The sequence below is a fragment of the Peromyscus leucopus genome, chromosome 22, assembly GCF_004664715.2.
Source record: "Peromyscus leucopus breed LL Stock chromosome 22, UCI_PerLeu_2.1, whole genome shotgun sequence".
NCBI classification, from domain to species: Eukaryota; Metazoa; Chordata; class Mammalia; order Rodentia; family Cricetidae; genus Peromyscus; species Peromyscus leucopus.
Genome location: NC_051081.1, coordinates 17952317 through 17974426, shown reverse-complemented (window position 1 = coordinate 17974426; position 22110 = coordinate 17952317). Strand labels below are relative to the sequence as shown.

Genomic DNA, 22110 nt, shown 5'->3' with positions numbered 1-22110 from the left:
TAGCGTGGCCAGTGATTGTGTTCTCTACCCTTGCTTCTGCAGTCGGCCTACGGCGTGTCCCTGCTGCGAGAGTGCATGAAGTTGCAGCCCTCGGATCCCACGGTGCCCCTGATGGCTGCCAAGGTCTGCATCGGGTCCCTGCACTGGGTGAGTGAGCTGCAGGGGTGGGTGGGTGGCTCCAGCAAGTGGGAACGAGGTGGGGGGCGGGTGTGAGTAGAAGAAAGGGTCTCACTTGTGGGTAGGGACGGGAGGAGAGTCTCTGAGGACCCCCTGACTTTGGTCTTGACAGCATAGCCCTTTGAAATGTGATCCCCAGAGGGCCAGACCCATGGAAAGGGGAGTTGGCAAGTCCTCAGAGTTACCTAGACCAGCCTGTTGGAAAAGAGGCCGCGGATGAGTTCACAGTTAACAGAGGAGGGGAGGGGTTGATCTCAACTCTAGCCCGAGAAGAAACAAAGATGGCTTCCTCGCTATCCCTTCTTGGTTTTTACTGCACCCCTAGGCCTCTTTCCTGGTCCTACCGTCTGCTCCCCACTCTCTACGGGGGCAGCTTTTAGGAGACTGTAGCTCCAAGGGTACTTCTCAGCTGATGGTCTTTGCTGGAGGGTCATGAAGGTGTCCCCCAAAGATCAGTGAGGAAACAGAGCCTGGAGCCCCGAGCCCCAGGCTTTTGATGAGCTCAGACCCAGGGCCCTGGACCTAGTACAACACTAACGTTATCTCTAACCAGTAACTCTATCCAGATCATCTCACTGTCTTTGGCCCCAGCCAGCTTCCCGATGTGAGGGAGAGGCCTTTTTCTATGCTCTGAGTGACACAGAACAAGTTCCTCATCCCTCTCCCTTGTCATCTTATACCCCACACATCCTTCCCAAGAGGCCCCCATTCCTTCCTCTGCATTCTAGATCCAAAGTAAGCACCCACTCTTTTGTAGGTGGCAGGCAGCTGCAGGCTGCAGGCTGCAGGCTGCCGAGTCCCGGGCCAAACCCTCGCAGCAAAGAGGGCTGGCGGTGCAAAGGGCGGTTACCCAACCCCGGTCAGACTTCCTCTTAGTCCAGGACTCCTGAGAGGAAACCTTGGGCTCATCCCTTCGTGGCAGCCCAAAATACCCGTGTCTCTGGGAGCAGGGCTGGGGAGGGCATATGTGCTCCCCCGAGCTGCCAGCTCCAAGGAGCTGTGAGTCCACCCAGCCAATGGCGCCCTTGCCAGGAAGCCCTAAATTTAGGTCTTCCCACCACGGAGGAGCTGTTTCCCTCCGCAGCATGATTACAGTGATTATGTGCATTCAGATTACATGGTAATAAAATTAGGATCAAATCAGTCCAAATTGAAATCAGATGAGTTAGGAGCAAAGGAATCAATGACAACATAAATAGAAAAGCCCAGAAGGAAACTTCAACAGGCAGACTTGTCATCAGAAAAGGGAGAGAGGCAGTCTGTTACCAGGGGGTCAGGGTTGGGTGGGTGTCAGGACACAGGTCGGAGCAAGGCTCTGCAGGTGAGTAGGGATGAGGGCAAGCTGCTGGAGACTTGGAGGCCTCCCCTGCGCCCCCACCCCTCGTCTTTCCCTAAAATTAGTTTTCCTTTGTTTTTATTTCAAGTGACAGTGTGTCCCCCCCCCATTGTATGTCTGTGCACCATGCGTGTGTAATGCCCACAAAGGCCAGAAGAGGGCGTCGGATCTCCTGGGACTGGAGTTACAGAGGGTTGTGAGCCAGGATGCAGGCTCTGGGAATCTAACAGAGACCGGCTACAAGATCGGCCAGGGCTCTGACCCGCTGAGCCGCCTTACCAGCCCCGCTCTTGGACCTCTTAGGGTCCGGTTTGTCTCCCTTGGGCGTGGATTGAGCTGAGGTATGAACTGGGGTGTGATCCTCTGTGCTTCTCCAGGACAGAGCTGTGTCTTCTCCTGAGGCCAGTGGGGGATGCCGGTCAGTGCCTGTGCCCCTTCCCTCCAGGAACTCTGTCCTTCACTATGAACTTTGCCTAGTATGGGCTTTGTGTCCGGTTAAGGGCCTTCTCCTCATCTTTTGCCATGCACTCTGGCCACAAGGCAAATTTGGGGCGGAGATAGGAAAGAAGATGTAGATATTGTCTCGGATCCCTCCAAACCCAGTTATTTAAAACTGATTTAATTTAAAAAGTTGGAGCCCCTTTAGGAGGTGCAGAGGACCACACAGACAGTGGAAGAGATGAAAGCAGGCGTAGGTAAGCTTGTGTGCAAAGGGCTGTACTATCTCTCACAGGTTTCATACCCCCGAGGGAGCCGCATGGGTGCAGGAAAGAGCGCAGGCTGTGGAGAACAGATAGGGTTCAAGCTCTTCAGTCTACCTTACTCACTAGCTTGTGTGACTTGGAGCGAGTGACTCGCTCTCTCTGTGCCTCAGTTTCCTTGTCTATAGTCTGGGGACTGGCATGCCCACTAGTAGGGTGGCTGTGAGCCTTAGGAGGTGGTGTGTGTGTCTGCATGGCACTTTGCAGGCATATGACAAATGGTGGCCATTCTTCTTCTTAGCACCTTCAAAATAGTCATCACTTAGAAAGGATATGCCTTTGCTTTCGACTTCCAGGCCCGGGAAGATGGATTGTTCACGGAGCAGGGAAGGACACCCGCTCTTTGGCACCATCTTGCAGAAGTTAGAAAGTGCCCATTACACCCTGAGGAAAAAAATAAGAGCAGGTTTTCCACCAAGTAGCTCCAGGTCCTACAGGAAGGGGCTCAGGAGAAGCTGGAGGTCTTTAAGCAGAACCCTGCAGTCTCAGAATGGAATTCTCCCCAGTCCCTGGGAAGAGGGAAAGCGGGTGGAGAGTGTGGGGCGGGATCCTCTTTGCTCAGTGCAGGTGAAGGAGGCTGCCCGGAGACGGAAGGCAGCCCCGAGCCTCAGCCAGTGTGCCAGCTCAGCCGAGTCTGCTGCATGGGGGACCAAATTAGGAAAGCCTCGGAGACCAAGGCACTTGGGAAGGCACAGAGTGTTTCCGTGCTTACAAAGAGCAAGACCGAACCACCGAAGGGGCACGCTGTGCCGTGCATCGTTCTTTCCGAGTATCGGGGTTGAGGAAACCGAGGACGTGCAGAGGGCAGCTATGAAGCCCCCATAACTGCCTGGGGTCACAGTTCTACATTTGCTGAATGGCTGACCGTGGGGTGCGGATGTCACACAAGCTCCCTGTGCCTCATAACCTCCTGCCATGGTGCTATGACGTGGCTGTCGGGGCCCAGGCTGTTCAGAAGCACAGAGACAGGGAGGACCTTCCCTAGGTGGCCATGGCAAGGTCACCTGGCTGCTCCGAATTTGGGCGTTAGAGACAGTGTCATAGTGGGCTGGGACCCATAGAGACCACACTGGGAACCCCTCATCGAGATGTATTTTGATGAGAAAGAGGACCTCATGCCACACTCTTGAGCTGGTGGCAGAGACAGCATCGTCCAGGAGGCCACAGGAGGAAGTGTCTGGAGTCTGGACCTGAGGTCCCCAGCAGGAGGAGGCTGGCAAGGGTTACTTGGTAGACATGGTGTTGGGCAGCTGGGAGATGGAAACAGTGTTTTCAGATCATGTGTCAAAGACTCGGTGGGTTGTGGAGTAGAATACTTGGAAGAGAAAAAAAAAAAAAGACCGTAAGAGGTTGGAACATACTCTGACTTGCTGTCCTCCATGCAATGGGTGAGTGTATAGTGGGTGGTCTTTGGTGGCAAATGTGTCCTCGGCCTCAGGTGGGGGGTTGGAGAACGTATGTACCTGCGCAGCAGACTGGGCAGTTCTGCCGGGTGCCTGCTTGTCCTGTGTCATTGAGGCTTTTCTGGGATGAACTGCCAGGCCCGGAGACAAAAGGCAGGCTGTATTAGCGTCCTTTTTTTTTTTTTTTTGGATTCCGAAGGTCCTTTGATGCCGCTTGCAAATTTTTCAGTGCAATGATGTGTGGTTAATATATACGTATACACACATGTATGTGTAGTAATTGTGGCCTCTGTATATATTACATGTACTCACGGCTATTCATCTTTGACAATTAGGCAAGCACACTAATTAGAGCATTCACATCACACCAGTCCTCCCAGCAGCCCTCTGAAGGTGACACTGTTGTCCCCATCTTACAGAAGGAGGAACTGAGGCCCGCAAGTTAACCTCAAAGGAGTGGAGCCCAAGCAGTGTGCTCAGCACTGTCCTCACCCCCGAGCTGCCCCTGCCTCAGTGAAGAGAACTGACCTGGGAGTCAGGAGCTGTTTTGGAGCCTAATTGGGCTCCTAGCCCTTCAGAGCCGAATTCTAAGGCTTTCAGATTGCCCCACCTGCTTTAGATGAAGAGAGACTGTGTGCCTAGGAAAATGTTTTGTTTTCATTCGGTTTTCACTCTGGCCATGACAGCATTCTCCCCATTTGCTAGCCAAGGCACCCATGTTTATTAATACCATGTGTAATTATTGTATTGTACACTAACTTACTTGGAATTAATACTATTTTTCCTATATAATTACTGCAGTAAATCCACATGCAGAAGGGCCGCTTTGTGGGTAGCAACAGATCTCAAAATAGTGTTGGCCCTGTAGGGAACATGGTACATTCAGGAGCCTCGGTCTTTGCACAGTGGGTGCTCCGTTCCTTCAGGTTTGGGGGAGGGGTGGGGGTGTTGTTTGTTTTCTTTTCTTCTCTTTTTTTTTTTGCACATGGCTCATCATGGCTGTGTCCAAACTGGGGACTCAGTCCATTCAGTTCTCTGTGCCCTCTGTCTCAGGCAATTCTGCCACCCGCCGGGGAGAGGCTTTACCTGGGCACCCTCCTCAGCTGTGACCAGCAGTCAGAGGGAACCAGCTTACGTCAGGATATGAGTAGGGTCGGGCACTGCTGGAAGCCAACGTGGAGTGTGACTCTTGCCTCCACTGGACCGCCTGTGTGGTTCCCTAGCTGGACGGGATACCTGTGCCAGGAACACGGTTGTCTGTCTGGCGGGGTGGAAGCGGGGTGAGAGTGGGAGGAGGATGCTGGAGGAAGCCGCCCTAGGAACTGACATGTACTGGGTGATACATAGACATCTTGCTGTGCATGTAGGAAAGAGTTGGTGGAGACACCTGAGAATGGATACAGCCTTAGCCCCAGCCCTGCGCCCCAGCCAGCCTCCTGGCGAGGGGTGCCACAGAGTGTCCATAAATCCCCGCTCATGTGCCTTCTCCTTGGGTCCCATGTTGAGGGTGATGTGTGCTCACATGGCCCGTGCCAGCTGGGCCTTTTCCAACTGGACCAGTCCCTCTGCTCCCAGGACGAAAACAGCCCAAGGCCTTTTTCCCTTCAATGTTCAAGCTCACTGGCTTCCTGCTCAGGAAGGGAGGGAGCGAGCTCCAGACTAGCCTGTGTGGCAGCCTGCCTGCTCTGCAGGGCCGGCCATGTTCAACAAGGCACATGTTCCCAAGGCCCAGCCAGCCCTGGCTCCCCTCTGTCTGCTGAGCGGGCCCTCCCTACAGAGACCACGTGAGGAGGGAGCCACACATTCTGGCCTGTTTTGAGTTTATACTCTTCAGCACATCAGGCTTTGGGAGCTGGCTCTCCCAGGCAGGGAGTGTCTGTCTGTCTGTCTGTCTGTCTGTCTGTCTGTCTCTTTGGAAGAGCTGGCACCTGTGACCTTGAGTACTGGCTCCTTGGAGGGGGCACAGCTCCAGGGAGGTACTTCCTGGTGTAGCAAACATCTGGCCCTTCTGCTCAGCGGTTGTATGGCCTGGAGAAGTCACGTTGCCCACAGCTCCAGCGTCAGGAATTGTTCTGTTTATACTTGGGGCTGACACTGTCCCAGGTTGGTGACTCTGCTCCCTGTCCTGCTCAGGACAGCAAAAGGCCACCCCAGTGACCACTACCCTTTCCTCTCTGCAGCTGGAAGAGGCGGAACACTTTGCCATGGTGGTGATCAGCCTTGGAGAGGAAGCAGGAGAGTTCCTGCCTAAAGCCTACCTGGCCCTGGGTCTCACCTACAGCCTGCAGGCCACTGATGGTGAGTGCCAGGGCCCAGGAGAACAGGCCTGTGGACGAGGCCTCGGGATTCCCAGCTGCCTCCAAGGGGTCTCGTTCCACTAGTGATCCCTCCTTGCTACTCTCCACTGACAGGAGCACTCCTCTGGGATATGTGCGTGCATACACACACACACACACACACACACACACACACACACACACACACACACACACACATTCACTCACACACACACACACCCCTCGGTTCCAAGAGTTGCTCTTGGAACTACCTACCTACCCAGCAGGCATTGGTCATTCCTTTTCATGGGCCCAGGTCTGTCACCATGTAGGTCCCGCCCAGCCCACACTGCCCTCTGTGGTCCTCCAGGTACTTCCTACCTGTAGTGCTATCAGCCTTCTACCCCACTGTGGCTTCCTTCCAGTCCTCACGGGCCTTCGCCCTCAGCCCTGCGGCAATCCTCTGGGGCCTTTGAAATCCCTTCTCAGACATTACCCATTCCCACACACCTAGGGGAGTTTCATATGGCTCTCATCCCTCCTGCCCCAGGCCTGCTGTTCCGTTCTCAGCCCTTCTAGTTCAGCCCAGTGCCTCCCCCTTGGACGGGCAGACACCTGCTTTTGTGTCCTTCAAGTCTAGGAGAGAGGGAGCGATGACCCCCACCCAGACTTTGCCCATGTCCCCTAGTGCCAGCTCCTGTGTGTAGGCTCCAGGGACCCTTGAAGCCGTAACAGGACTGTCTTGTATCAGCTGTCTTCTGCTCCTCACACCCAGAGGCATGGCATCTTCAGGCACTGTCCCTTAGTCACGGCAGTCTTCTGTGTTTTGAACCCTGTTACCCGGACCTTGGGGTTTGCAAACCCGGCCCTGCTAGGCTCCTTCCTGCTAAGTTCCTGTGCCCTGGGGGTGGACTAGGGAGATGCTTGCACTTCTTTAGTGACCCCCTGATCCATCGTGTCTCCTGCAGCCACCCTGAAGTCCAAGCAAGATGAGCTGCATCGCAAGGCTCTGCAGACACTTGAGCGGTGAGGAGACGCCCGCCTAACCTTTTGCTTCCTCACGCGTGCAGAGCGGTAAAATGGAGGTCCCCACAGGGAGGTGTCACCCTCTGAGATGGGTGTCTCCGTCTTCCCTTTTATGGATAAGGAAACCATAGGCCTGCCGGTCACCCAGCAGGCAGGCAGGCAGGTGTGGGTTACTGTGTCAGGTGACCTCGCCCTCAGCACTGGGCACTGGGGTGCCCTGTGTTCAGCTCGGAGCTGGGTTACTACAGCTGCCAGGCCCAGCCCTTGCTCCCGGGGCTCTCGGGCTTCCACTGGTACCACGATGCTGGACAGAAAGCAGGAAAAGCAGCCTGTATATCAATGGGTCTCAACATGTAGGCCATGACCCCTCTGGGGGTCGCACACCAGACATCCCACATCGCAGATATTTCCATTACGATTCATAACGGTAGCAAAATTACAGTTATGCAGTAGCACCAAAATCTTTTTATGGTTGGGGGGTCGGCGCACCATGAGGATCTGTAGTAAAGGGTCTCCGCATCAGGAAGGTTGAGAACCACTGCTCCGTGGTGTCCTGCAGGGAGCAGGGCCTCAGGAGTGCTCTCGGTGTCCTCTAGCCTGACCACACCAGAGCTGCGGGAACTTCCCACCCCCAGCTTCTCAGAGAGCTCCTGAAGTCAGGGAGGGAGGAAGGCAATGAAGCTCCTTCATCCGGTCCCGCCTTGCTCCTCCCTACCCTGGTCTGACCCACCGTGTCCCCCACACTGAAGTGGCAGAGGGTTGTCACTGGGGAGGACCTGGCTCGGACTCCTTGCACCCATGTGATTGGAGCACATGACACCCCAGCCTCCCTCTGGGTCAGGTTGTTCCCCAACCAAAAAAGCAAGATATTCCAGCCCTGGGACTCCCCCACCTCTCTCTCCTTGCCAGTGTTGCGGCGTTCCTGGGACGTCTTGCTCAGATGGGCAGTTCAGAGGCCCTGCGTCCTCCTCGGGGCAGTATGAGTGTCCTTTAGGAGGAAAGCCGTAGTCAGACTAGCCGATGTCCACAGAGAAACAGCCAGGCTGCCGTTCACAGATGTGACGCTCTCCTCCCCCATCCCTGCCGTTCCTCTGAGATCTGCCACCTTGGAGATCCCCTACCTCAGCTTGGGCCAGCCCTCCATGAGCCACTGTCCTCTACCATGAGCTGCCTGGGGACCTCTGCCCGGGCCAACCGCTGCCATCTGGGGGGGGGGGCTGGCATGATCTCCCACCATATTGCCCACCGCACCCAGCACAAGATGGGCGCGCCGCGCCGCTGACCGTAACTGACTTTCGGCTCTCTCTCCCCGGCAGAGCCCAGGCACTGGCGCCCGATGACCCCCAGATTATCTTCTACGTCGCCCTGCAGCTTGCCCTCGTCCGACAGGTGTGTTCCCAGTCCTCAGATCTGTGGGGCTTCTCACCTCCTCTGTGTGGCTGTCTGTCCGTCCCTCGGTACCCTTGCCTTTCATGGGAGCATCTTTGTGTGAGGGGTCCAGTGAGGATTCGGTCAGTGTGGTTACACCTCCGCCCGCTTATGATGGGCACACGGAAAGGGTTGTTCAGTGCCCTGGCTTTCCTTAGAATACGGCAGTCTCCTGAGGAAGGGGTGAGTGACCACAGCATCATTTGTTCGTGTCCTGCCCCCTACCCTCGACATGGGCAAAGCGTGATCGGCACGTGGGGCTATTTATGAATGGGTTTCTGTGTGACCCCCAAAGCTTTCTCCTAACCCCAAAGACACCACTGCAGGCTCCTGACCTTGGGGGTTCCCTTTGCCCTACCAAAACCATCACCACCCTGGCCACCACCAGCAGCTCTCCAGGTAGAACCACCTTTGCCCCCTGTGATCTGGGAGGTCAGTGTTACTCTCCTAAACCATGCCTTTCAGAGTCTCCTTTGATCTCATGCACCCTGAAGTTCTCTGGGTGTCTCTGGTGGCCTTGACTCAGTGCCTGCTGGTTCTGATACACCCTGACTGGGGACTGTAGGTGGCCTGAGGCCCCAGGACAGCTCTGGAGAAGCCTCATAGGCTCTGTCTACACTCCTGCAGTCCTGATACTTAGGAGGCTAAGGCAGAATTCTTGAGTCTGAGGCTAGCCTAGGCTACAGACCGAGCTCGAGGTCGGCCTGGGACGCACTGCAAGACGCTGTCTCAAGAAACTGAGCAAAAGAGAAGAAAAGAAATCCCCATTCGTACACGGACAAGAGAGGGTAGCCCTGGAGTGGCCGCCACTTCATTTCCTCTACAGCATCCCGTGCAGGGACAACAGGACCTCATTTCACGCCTTGACCCCAAGCTCACCCTGCCCCAGCTGAGAGGCGCCTGGCCCATTTGGAGACAGGGCCCCGGGGTACCTGGACCCCTGCCAGGAGGCTGGTCTGATGATCACCCCGACCTTGGAGCAGCTGGCCAGCTGTTTCCTCTGACTCAGGAGCAATGGAGCTTGCCTTCCTCCCTCCTCAGCCTCCCCTGGAGCCCACACTTTCGTGACTTCCCCCTGCCCCGTAGTCCCACCACCAAAAGCCCTTCCTCCTGACTTCCGCCTGGACGCTTAGCTGTGCTTGTCCAGCCTGACTTGTCGGTCTGAATCCTCCATCTCCATCTCCATCTCCATCACCTCTGAGTCCTTCTGTCTCAGCTGCTTTCGACCCAGCAGTCCCCCACGTCACTGCTCCCGCTTTCTCTCCTCCTCTTCCTTCCTCTCACACCACCTCCTCCCCTGTGACTCATTCATCCCTCCGCCACCTCCGCGATTTATCCACGATCCTGACTCCCAGGCCCTGCTCACTGAATGCCTCTCCTCTAGGAACATCACTCAGCTTCTGGGAACAGACGGAAAGTTACCTGAGACCGCTCTATTTTTAGCCCCCTGTAAAGGAACCTGGTGCTTTTTTTTTCTTTTTTTTTTTTTTTTTTTTTTTTTTTTTTTTTTCTTTTCTTTTTTTTTTTTTTTTTTTTTTTGCCAATTGCGTTAATGATAAACCTTTCCGTGATGCATTTTTTAATCTCTTCAACTATTCACCCGTCTTTGATGAATGGCGCCCATCTTCCAAAAAACGGTGTTTGTTAGGCCAGTGGGTTCTTGTGGACACCACATCTAGAGAGTCCCAGAAGGTTGAGGACCTTGAGTGGACTCCTAAGATAGTAGCCTCTCCTGCTTGGGTATCTGTGACTTTCTGCCTAGAGCATGGCTTGGCTGCCCTGAGCTGTGATATCTGGGGTTCGGATACCCCTCCCAGGATAATGGGGTCTGTTTTGGTGAGTCACGGGGCAAGACCAGCCTTGGAGAGTCACATATGCTAAGGCGGTAGCCACACTGATCTTATTAGCTGCTTCTTCACACTCTCCTTGACCTACGCACAATTCTGGGCTTGGCACTTAGTGGCCAGGAGGAGACCACGTGCTGGGCCTGGCACACTGGGAATGCAAAGCACTGTAGGGAACACGAGAGGTTGGTGTCTCAGGTCTGCTAAGGAGCAAGACTCTTAAAGGCTGTACGCACTGGTCAGTGGTAGAGCATGTACTTAGCGTATGAAAGGTATAGTCTCTGGCATTGCATTAAAAAAATTTTTTTTTGGACTAAAGAGTCCTGATGTGGACAGAGTCACCAAAACAAATGCACCTGCCTTGAGCACATGCCCTTGAACTAGGAGGAAGAATCCTACAGTTTTTGTTGCGGGGTCTCAGGAAGCTTAAGTGGGGAAGAGAGGCATTGGGAACGCCACTGAGCTGGGTCTCTGCAGGATGTGTCTCATACCTGAGCCTTGGAGCAACCACAGGGGCCTGACCACTATAGAGGACATGCAGACCAGAGAGGTGTGTCTACCTGGCCCTAGGTACCAGCAGAGCAGTGGAGGAGCTGGGGGGCACTTTTGGCTCTGTGAGGGTGTGAATAGGAGGGGTGTCTCTCCATCAGTGTCCTGTAAGGTGTTTACCCCACTGTGGCGCGCATGGAGAGTAACAGAAGAACCTGTGCGCTTGTCCAAACAGGCCATCCTAGCCCTCCTCTCCCATGCCTGGTGCTGTGTCTCTCCCGGTCCCCTCTGGTTGTGCAGTCACAGTCTCTGCACACACGAGAGGCAGGTGGCTGAGAGGAAGGCAGGGGGATGGATGGGCATTTCCACAGAAGCAGGGCCTTGCCATGAGGGTGCCATTTACTGAGGCAGCAGGGAGAACATGCCTCATGCATTCTGGGCAACTGAGCCGAGTGAATGCCAGAAGTCTGAGGCTGGAGATGATGGGCTGGACATTACCGTACTGCACTCTGAACCTGCAGCTTAAGGAGAGTTGGCCTACATTAGTAGTTCTCAACCTGTGGGTCACGCCCCCCCCATCACATTTTATATCCTGCATATCAGGTATTTTACATCACGATTCATAACAGTAGCAAACTTACAGTTATGAAGTAGCAACAAAAATGATTTTATGGTTAGGGCAGGGGGGTCATCACAACATGAGGAACTGTATTAAAGGGTCACAGCATTAGGAAGGTTGAGAGCCGCCAGCCTACACTGAGCTCCTCACTCACCCAGTGTGGCATTAGCAGGCTGTGTGGGTTTAGCCTGTGCTCACCAGCTGAAACACCAACCTCTCAGGATAGGGATGCTTGAGCAGACAGGGTTAGAAGGTCAGTGAGCGTGTCCAGCTGTACATACCAGTTTAATCCACCTCAGGTAAGCCATATGCCTGATGTGTAGGACATGGAATTCTGAGACGCAGGGGCTCCCAGGCTGCTGTGGATATCGCTCTGTATAAATAAAGTGCTGATTGGCCAGTAGCCAGGCAGGGAGTATAGGCGGGACAAGCAGAGAAGAGAATTCTGGGAACAGGAAGGCTGAGTCAGGAGCCGCTGCCAGCCGCTGCCATGAGTACCAACATGTAAGATACTGGTAAGCCACGAGCCATGTGGCAAGGTATAGATTTATGGAAATGGCTTAATTTAAGATGTAAGAACAGATAGCTAGAAGCATGAGCCATTAGGCCAAATAGTTTAAATACTATAAGCGTCTGTGTGTTTATTTTATAAGTGGGCTGCGGGACTGCCGGGGCTTGGCAGGAGCTGGAGAAAAATCTCCAGCTCCACCATATCCCTGATGTGTAGGACATGGAATTCCGAGAGGCAGGGACACCCAGGCACAAGAGACCCAGACCTTTCAAATTCACAAGTACGGTGTTGCTCTCTCTAACACCCCAATAGTCCCCCAAGAGCATGCTCTTTGGATTCAAATAGCGGGGCTCAGGGGGCTGGGAACAAGAGGCTGTCTTGCGTGCCTTTGCTGGAGAAGGAGGAGGTAGTGAGGGGATGCAGGACCACCTGGCAGGTCACACTGGACAGTGAAGGAGTTGCTGCGGTCACCAGGACGACCCAGCCTCCTTTGAAGGAGCGTGTTAACACTGGTGACGACCATAATTTTTCACTCTTTAATACTTGTGGTAACTCCCCAGCCTCTGCCAAGCGCTCACAGGCCAGGCCATGTGAGGAGAGTTCATTGAGCTTACTGATATGTGGCTGAGCAGGGGGTGGGTGGGGCTATTCAGATAGGATGGAGAGCAGCATCCAGGGTGACCTATGAATTCATCCCGAGCCCTGTTGTACCCCATACAACTTCTTCAACAGAGGAGACCATCTGATTTTTTCCCAGGCCCAGCGAGAAGCAAGGGTTTGGCAAGATCACAGGGCCGGGGTGGGTGGGTCGTCTTCCTTGCCTGTCCGCAGGATTCTCAGAGCAGCGGGAGCCTGCCCCCTTCCCAGCCCCAACTCCCAGCCCCCACACTCAGCCCCGGGAAGGGAAGGGAGGCAAACCCAAGCCTTAAACACCGGGGCTCTGTGTGGCAGCAGGTCTGCCACACCTGAAGGAAAGGCTTTGCTTTCCCCTGGAACCACCCGTGGTAGGTAGCTGCTCAGACCCCTGTGTGAACTGGCCGCATTCTCCTTATCTAAGCTGACTAGAGAACCACACTGACTTATTAAGTTGAAAAAACACAAAGTACAAAAGCCAAGCCTCGCCTCTAGCTGGGCCCCACACTGCCCATGTTGGAGAACACACCATCCTTTCTGCCATCCCTCCCCGCTGCCTTTGGCCACGCCCACACCCCACCACCACCTCCCCAGAGCCCCCCTTTTCCCCTGCCTTCCCCCTGGGTGGGACTCTGACCCGTTGGCAAGGCTCTGGGGAAGGGGTTTCCACACGTGGCAGGCAGCCTGTCCAGACCCCCAACTCCTCCCCTTCAAAATGCTTGCCTTTGTCTCCCCAAGCCCTTGCCAGGCTGCCTGGTGGGAAATGTTTGATGAACACTCTGGTTGCCACTGGCCCAGGCTCCCTCGAGTTGAGCTGAGCCGTGAGCTGGACTCTGAGTCGTGGGTAAGGGTCCCTGAACTGACGGGCTCTCTCGGCAGATCTCCAGCGCCATGGAGCATCTTCAGGAGGCCCTGACGGTGTGCCGAGATGATGCCAACGCCCTCCACTTGCTAGTACTGCTCTTCTCTGCCCAGAAGCATTACCAGCACGCCCTGGACGTCATCAACATGGCCATCACCGAGTACCCTGAGAATTTCAAGTGAGTCTCCTGGGGTCACTGCTGGGTGGAGGGCTGGCTTGGTCATTGCATAGTTGCCTGGGCACACCTCGGTTTGGCACATTTTAGCCAGTACACAGAGAATAAGTGTCCATTGCTTAGACACTTCCTGGGTAGAGAGACAAGGTGGTATGGGAATGACAAGGGGCCGTGGCAGTATGCACAGAGGATGCTTGGTAGGGATTAATAGCCCATAGTACTCCTGCCCCCCCCCATAGAGGCTGTGGGCCCAGCCCTCCAGTCCAGAGGGCACCACTTGGTAAGGCATGAGACTTAATCATGGCCCTGACACAGCTCGCCAAGGATGAAACTCTAAAACTAACTGGGAGGACAGAGGAGCCATCCTTTACTGGAAGTTGGGGAAATCATTATCTTCCTCCAGGGTGGCCCTGCCCCTGCCTGTTTACTACACCAATCACGTGCCCTGAGGGGTTCTTAGCGCAGGGCTCACACTGCACTGGGACAGGGCAGCAGCCGCAGGTGGAGCAGGAGTCGGTCTCCTTCCCCTACCCACCACAGAGGACCTATTGCCATCAGATCAGGACATCAGGGCTAGCCAAGGCAAAAGCCACATCATGGCTCTGTGAAGGGATCTAGGAGGAGGTCATGATTTGATGACCCCGGCTTCTCCTTGCCCCGACTGTCTGCTGTCTGAAGTCTAAACCACCCCAGCTTGGTGGATCCTATTTGGTCCTCCCATACACACCCCACTGTCCTGCCCCAGTGGATCCCAGCTGTTCATACGTAGCCAGGTATAAGTAAAGTGTGTGTCCACTTTGGTAATCCATCCGTGTACTGAGGAATAGCCCTGATTCTGAGCCTTGTTCCAGCCTTGGAGAAGTGATTATTCATTTTATAAGACACACCATTTAGGAATTATAAAACACAGATAAATCAGGTGTGGAGAGTAGGAATCCCAAGAATAATATAGCAGTACCAGGTGGTAGTGTTTTTATTTTATTTATTTTTAATTAAAAAAAAATTACATTTATATGGGGTGGTACACACATGCAATGGCAGCTGTGTGGACAACTTGAGGTAGTCAGTTCTTACCTTCTATCATGTGAGTCCCAGGGATAGAACTCGGGTCTGCAGGCTTGGCAGCGAGTGCCTTCACCCACTCAGACATCTTCCCAGCCTTATGGTTTTTTTTTTTTTTTTTTTTTTTTTTGTTTTTTCGAGACAGGGTTTCTCTGTGTAGCTTTGCGCCTTTTCCTGGAACTCACTTGGTAGCCCAGGCTGGCCTCGAACTCACAGAGATCCGCCTGGCTCTGCCTCCCAAGTGCTGGGACTAAAGGCGTGCGCCACCACCGCCCGGCACACCTTATGGTTTTTATACATAGTAAAAATCCAGGAAAGAAGAGGCCTGTCCTCTTCGCAGTGATACCTTGCTTTTTCCAAGCGCCATCCTTACCTGCCTGGCAGGTCCTGACTCGCCGCTGCGGGCACGTGTGCCATCATGTGTGTTTCTCTACAGGCTTGCACATCTCTGTGTGTGCCTGTGCGTGCATGTGTATTTACTCTATCAGTTGGGCTAAGTGGGAAAAAGAAATGCTCGAAGAAAGCAAAGCTTAGGACCCTAGAGTAGGAAGAGAAGGTGCTTCCTGCCCACTGCCAGGGCTGAAGAGAAAAGGTACCACAAGGGCCATTGTGCTAACTGTTGTTTGAGCCCCAACCCTTCCCAAATGAACTCTTCCATGGAAACCCAAATGTGAAAGAGGGAGGAGCAGGGCTACTCCCTCCCACCCCTGGGTCCCCCACTTTGCTCCTCAGCATCTCTTCACGGCTTCACAGCTCTGCCCTTCTAGCCCCGAGCACCTCCCTGACCTGCTGTGGAAGGCTAATGCCCTTGCTGAAAGTTTAATTGAACCCCAAGCAGTGGGAGGTGTACTGGGGTATTATGAGATCCATTCCTTTGCTTCCCTGGACCACCCCAGGAAGATGCTTCCTCCCAGTGGCTTTCTTCCCATCTTCCTGTTCCCAGGGGCTTCCTCTCCATCTTCCTGCTCTGAGGATGGTTGGGCAGCCCTCTCCCTCCCATGTGATGTGAGTGAGCCCCACTGCTCTACGAGGCTGCACTCTCCACTCCTTCCTTTCACCTCACCTAGGTGTGCCCTGTTCCCCTGAGTGTCCTTACAGGTGGACAGAGAGGTTTTGAGCTCACACCACATCTATCCTCACCCCTTCAAGAGGAGCCCCATGGGTGTACATGAATGAGAACTTTTCCTACTTGCAGGCAAGGAGATAGCTTTCAGCGGGTTCTTAGATGGGCCAAGACCCCAGAGAGGTAGTGGGGTGTAGACTGTGCTGTGTGCCATCGCACAGCCTAACTGTGTCCACTCCCTAGAATCCAGCTAGGCCACTGCCCTGGAATTACTTCTGTTACTTACCCATGCCAACCACAGCAACTTGTACCTCCTTTAAAAAAAAAAAACAAAAAAAAAACTCCACTTCCTACCCTAGGGTGCTTTCTTCCAACCCCTGTGTACATGTTTGTGTGGAGCTGCCTGGAAAATAGTCTCTGCTTCTGCAGGCAGAGCCTTAAGGGGGCAGCCTATGCCATAGGAACTGCTCACCCCAGAGACATCACACTGCATCGAGGGACAGCGGGAACTCTAGGGTGTGAGACCCTGCACGTTCTTATTCCTTGTCCTACAGAGTGGTCTGCAGAGTAGTGGGGAATGAGTGTATTCTACCCCGAAGAGAAGTCCGTCGCGGGGGGCCCCCCCCCCCCCACTCAGTCTGCTCAGTTAGGAAGGGTCAGATGAGGTGGAGAAGTCATTCTTTATCATGAGCCCATCAGTTCCCAGACTCGGGAGCTCTGCTTTGATCTGATCTGGCCCTAGAAGGCTACAAAACTAATCGGAAGAGGAATTCATGGGATTCAGGCCACGGGAGTGTGAGAAAATAAATCTTTCTTATAGAAAAAAAAATTATACACATACATCCCCAGTTCTATTGAGTGACCATGTCCCTTTGCAAATAAGTCAATACTATTCCCCACAGATGAAACCCTGGAGTACAAAAACCCATGGATTAGCAGGAAATGTCATTGAGTCCATTACGGGTCAGGGATCACTGAAAAATGTCATTGCTCTTCGATTGACTGTGCGTCCTGCTCTTCCAGCTGCTCTCTGAGCTCGGAACCAGCCATGTGTGGCTCCAGCTGTTGCTAGCAGTTAATTAAACAGCCAGTCCAGTAAATATCACTCAGCAAAACAACAGACCGCACCTCCTTGGCCTGACCTCATTGTCCCGAACGAAGTCTATTCTTAGGGGATGCTTACAGGCCCATGATGTAGGCTGTCTCCCACCGAGCAGCTTGCAGCCATTATCCTGGTGGCCAGGCCTTCTGGAAGCTTAGCCTTTCTGCAAAGTCATCAGTACAGCAGACTCAAGAACTGTCCCCCAGGGGATGAAAGCCAGCAGGTCCGTGTAGGGGTACCAGCATTGCCACTGCTTGGGAGTGGACCCCCATCTTAGGAGTTTATCCCAGTGGGAGAGCCAGCTAGGCCACTGCCCTGGAATTACTTCTGTTACTTACCCATGCCAACCACAGCAACTTGTACCTTCTTAAAAAAAAAAAAAAAAAAAAAAACCTGCCCCGCCTCCTCTGCGTCTGAAGTGTACCGTGAGACACAGACTGAGGAAGGTCACGGGCTGATGGACAGCTGTCTCTAAGGTCAGCGTGTGGAGGGGATATGCCACAAGCAGTCTCATTGACACCTGGAAGTGAATGTGTGCAGCGAGCCAGGAGCTGAAGGAAGGGGAGACAGAGGAGGCTGGGCCAAGTAGTGACGCAGCTCTGGGGACCAAGGCAAAGCTTTGTGGAGAGGTCACTGTTCCCCCATGGGCACCGGGCACCAGGTAGGCCCACAGAGCAGAACCCAGCTTTTGTGGAGTCCGTTGTAGGGAGATCGCTGATCCCACACAAGCACCATCGAGGCATGCGAAGCAGAACCCAGCCTTTGATGGAGTCCATTGTAGGGATCGCTGTTCTGGCACAGGCTCCAGGCACCATCTAGGCCCACAAAGCAGAACCCAGTCTTCACAGAGTCCAGCTTCTGAAAACTCTTCTGACTCAGAGATTAGGAAACAAAATGGAGGGGACCTTGAGTTCCATGCTGTAGGATGGATGGCCTTTGGGTAGTGTGGCTCAGGCTTGAAAAGGGAGAAACGTGATGAGGCAGAGACGATGCCTCCTTGGGGACAGTGTGAACCTGGTATGATGGGAACCAGATACCCCTAGCAGCTTCCTGAAATCCCATGGGCTTCCGACTAAGCCCGAGACACATGTGCCAGCTGGCCAGGAGGCCCAAGGCCAGGAGGACCACAGGCTTCCTGTGGGGAATGTGAGAATTTGGATCAGGTCCAGAGTTGTCTTTGCTGGTCCTTCCTTCTCATGGAAGAGGCAGCTGGGGAGCCTGACCAGGAGGGACAGGGATACGGGGCGGAGAGGAATGGACCACTGAAGAGCATGCTTCCTTGAAGCCATGAGCCCTGTCAGGCGACGGTTTTAGGTAACACATTCCTTCAGCTTTAGTCAGGCCCTTGTAGTGAAGGTCACCATAGAAACCAAACAAAGTTCCTAGGCTGATGATGGGAGCTTTCCAATAACGAAGCTGTCAGTCATGTCCCCTGCCCAGCCCTGGCAGCCTGCCAGGCTGACTTTGAGGACCCAGGGCATACCAAAAGTGACTCGGGAGTAAATGTGTTCTCTCCCCTGCTCCACAGTGGGCAGGGCCACCCACCCTTATCCGCCAGAATAGCCATTCCTGAGAGCCCCTGCTGGCCCAGCCCCTAGTCCCAGGAGACTGGGAAGACCTGAGGGAAGGTGTGTTGGAGCCCCAGAGGCACTTGCCAGGGTAGGAACCATATAGCCCTCTCTACAAGCTCCTGCTCGCCCCAGATAAACAAATGCAGTACTCAGCCATCTGCCCCGGGAAACCAGGGCTGTTTTGGAAAATGTTTGAGGTGAAATAACTAGGTATTAACTGGAGCCAGACTGTAGCTAGATCCAGTCAAGGCTAAAGTTGAACCTCCAGGGCATTTCTCTGAGCCACCTGGCCCCTTCACCTATTTTTCAGGTTGTGTGTGACATATTTCTGGAGGTGCAGTCCTCCAAGCAGAAGGGATCCAGAGTCCTGGGACTCCTGTTAGCATTTCTGCCTTAACCCAGTGTGTTTATTTGATTGTTCTTATTAAGGACTTGTGGCACATCAAAAGGATGCTTAAAATACCAACACTCACGGAGGGGGGTTGGAATCAAAGGTATTAACACACACATAGTTTATCACTTTGCTGGGTTCATTAAACATGCTTGGCTGCCACCGTGCGTGCGTGGGGACGGCAGCCAGGACTCGCTGGCCATGTGGCCGAGGAAGTGCTAAGCCAGGCATAATCACAGCACTGTGGGATCCTTCTCAAAGGTCAGCTCCTCCTTGGCTGAGCTGGCTTGACATTCAGCATTTCCCCTCCTCTCCTATCCCGTGAGCACCTCTGGTCTCGCCCTGTGTGACTTGAGAGGCCTCTGCCCACAAGAGCAGGGCTGGCCTGCCTCTTTAATGGGAAAGCTGTATAGACCAGAACCTGCCCTTGTCCTGCCTAAGGTGTCCTCAGTCTACCTGGAATGGCAAGGCCCTGTGTTCTGTGCTTTCTGTCCAAGCCTGGCGAGGCTATTGGGAGTTTGTCTGGAGGTGGCCTGTGGGGGAAGGAAGTTGAGGTTGGGAGATTCCCGGCTGGTGGAGTCAGCCAGCCGTCGGCACTGCATACGGATGGGAATGGCCCGTTCAGAGCACGGTGTGCCAGGTCCACGGGCTGGGGCTCCTCACTGGTGGAGCAGAAACTCGGAAGGACAGGAGCTACTCCAGGAAGCTGAGACTTTGGGGCCGCTGCTTTTTAAAGAGTCGGATCGAGTTCAGTTCATTAAGAGGTGCAGGATCATTGTGAGCCTTCAAGGATTAGGGAACAGGGGTCACAGTAATCCTCCGCACCAGGGAAAAATCATTAGCTTTGGGGTTAAGGACTTCTAAAAAGGATCCCTTGAGTGTTAAAGATTAGTCTGGGGAAAAGTAATAAAACTGGGACTAGGGATGGCCCCTCCTCCTTCCAGAGGCCATTCTTGTTAGAGTCCCTGTACATCACGCCGTCAAAGAGCATGTGGGTGTGTAATCGGTCCTTTGCCCCAGTGCCTTTCCCAGAGCAGTGGAATTTAGAGGATCTAGGGAGCCCTTCATTGCTTAGCATGACCCTGGCATCCTAAACAAGGTCTGGGCCTCCCTGCAAGAGCCAGGTGATTACAGGCTGAAGCAGAACACCAGGACTGGGTGGTGCTGTGGGTGGGGAGTCCACCTCCCCCCCATCTCTGTGCCCTTCCTGTCTTCCTGTCATGAGATGGGGGCCCCTGTGCTTCCTCCAGACCTATATTCCTGCCTTTCAACCCTCCTGGCTACCCTCCTGACCTCTCTGGCATCCAAATCCCCTGGTCCCCGGAGACTCCCCGTTCTTAGAGTGTTTGAATTTCAGACAAACTACCCCCCTGAAGACTTGCTGCTGACCTTTCCTCTTTGGGTTATTTGAGTTTGAAATCCCCTCTGTGGCAGAGACTGTGGCCACTCCTCTGTCTACCGCCCCAGTGGAGGGTGGAGGATGGGGGCAGGCCGGACGACGCTCAGACATCTCAGGAGACCCTCCGACTGGCAGGACAGGGGACTCGAGGGACGGGAGGAAGTGAAGGGAGGAAACATGGAGGACTGGAGCATCTCACAGCCCTGCTCCTGCCTAGTTGTTCTGGGTGGACTTTTTACTGGTGGTGTCGTTAGTAAAATGAGATCTCCCGTAGCCCAGGCTGGCTTTGGACTACTGATCCTCCTGCCTCTGCCTCCTGAGTGGTTGGATTATAGGCACGCACCACCACTCACCATGATTTGACCTTCTAACTCTCACATGAAGAAGTTAATGGCAAGGTTAGATAATATATCAAGCAAGATTAAAGACCCGGTGAGGGGCAGAGCAGGGATTAGAACCTATGCCAGCGATAGCTAGGTACTATGACGTGCTAGAAACCCGTCGGGGCCTCACCATTCTCCCTGCTCCCCTCCCAGCAGCCCTAGGAGTGATAGGCACTGTTGCTGTTTCTCTTTTACCCGAGAGGACACCGATGAGGCTCTGACTCCGTGTCTTACCTCAGGCTCCATGGCTGGGGCAGGGATACCGAGTCATCAGAGTCAGCTTTCTGCGTCTTAGCTGGGGAAGCCAGGGAACCCTCCACGTGGGTTCCGTGCCGTGTGCAGGCTCTGGCCTGAGGAGTTAGACTTTACAGAGGTATGGCCACCTCGCTCAAGAGAATAGCCTGCTTTTCCACTCAATTATATGTTTTCTATAAAAATAGAAGTCTTCATTAAAACAGCGCAGCAGGCCCAGCTAGAATTACTAATTACTGTCCTTTAAAGAGCTAATGTTCCCTTCCTTACACTTGCCACACCTGCTGACACCCTTCAAGGAGCCAGGGAGAGCAAGAAAAGCCTCCCAAGATCTCAAGAGCTCAGCGGGGACCAGTGGGGCCAGGGAGAATGGAACGTTCTGGAAGCTTCCCTGAAGCCTTGCTTCCTTCAATATTGCTCGGGCCCTGGGGACATCCACAGCTTTCTAGGCCTTGAGGAATCCTTCCGACTCAACTACTTTCTTCTGTGCTTTGGCACAGGTTTGTTAGTTGGGTATGAAGGAAAAACTCCGGAAGACGAGAGCTTGGCCCCAGCCTAGGCAAACCCAGGCCTGGCAGGAAGACAGGTCTCGGGGCAGCTGCTAATGGTTCTCAAGGGGAACCGTGTGCAGGCCCTGGACAGCTTAGGTCATGCAGTCACTGCCTCGCAGCTGCATAGGATCATCGGAGAGGCTGGGGCACTCGTAGAGAACCCAAAATGAGCCGGAAAGGATGAAGTATCCCCAGATCCCATTTGGCAGGAAGTGAGCCAGGGCCAGGGTGACTCCCTTACCTCATCACAGTACACAAGGTGAACAGTTAAGATGTGTGTGAGGAAGCCCAAGCCTGGGACATGCTCAAGAGAGCAGAGCTAGACAGTGGGCTTCTAGAAGTCTGCATTCTAACTCCCTGCTAGGACCAGACATTTGCAAAAGGGTTATCCGAACTGAGGAGGATGCTTTCCCATTCATCTCAGAGGCTAGAGAACTTCCTGAACAGGCCAGGAAGTGAAGGCACTTTCCAGAGCCTTCAGAGGCCTAGAAAGTCTTCTGAGTTTCATACGGTTTCAGCTTCAAAGCAGGGGCCTGCCCTGAACATCAGGCAGGATGAGCTGTGGACAGCTGTGTGCCTCCCTGGGGCTTCTCAGCTGCTGCTGCTGCCAGCTCATCAGGGGGAGTGTGGGAGTAGGTGATTTCCCTCCTGTTTGACAGGTATGGAACCTGTGGCATGCTCAACAGAGCTGGGACTTTGGTTCAAGTCTCTGTCTCCCAGGCCGGTATTGACGGTGCAGTTTAAAGACAATAATGTGATCAAAGATGACCATCCCTCTCCTGGAGTAGCTTTTGTT

At 53.9% G+C, this 22110-nt stretch overlaps 1 protein-coding gene across 3 annotated transcripts in view; it reads left to right on the top strand.

Moving 5' to 3' along the window:
* The window catches only part of Ttc7a (tetratricopeptide repeat domain 7A), a 112937-nt gene that overhangs the window by 61228 nt on the left and 29599 nt on the right, over positions 1-22110 (top strand). For all 3 annotated transcript variants that reach the window (XM_028892854.2, XM_037197970.1, XM_028892863.2), the window contains 5 exons: positions 43-147; positions 5858-5975; positions 6922-6979; positions 8296-8368; positions 13383-13543. In XM_028892854.2, coding sequence (XP_028748687.1) covers positions 43-147; positions 5858-5975; positions 6922-6979; positions 8296-8368; positions 13383-13543 — 515 coding nt within the window. The remainder of the gene's footprint in view (positions 1-42; positions 148-5857; positions 5976-6921; positions 6980-8295; positions 8369-13382; positions 13544-22110) is intronic.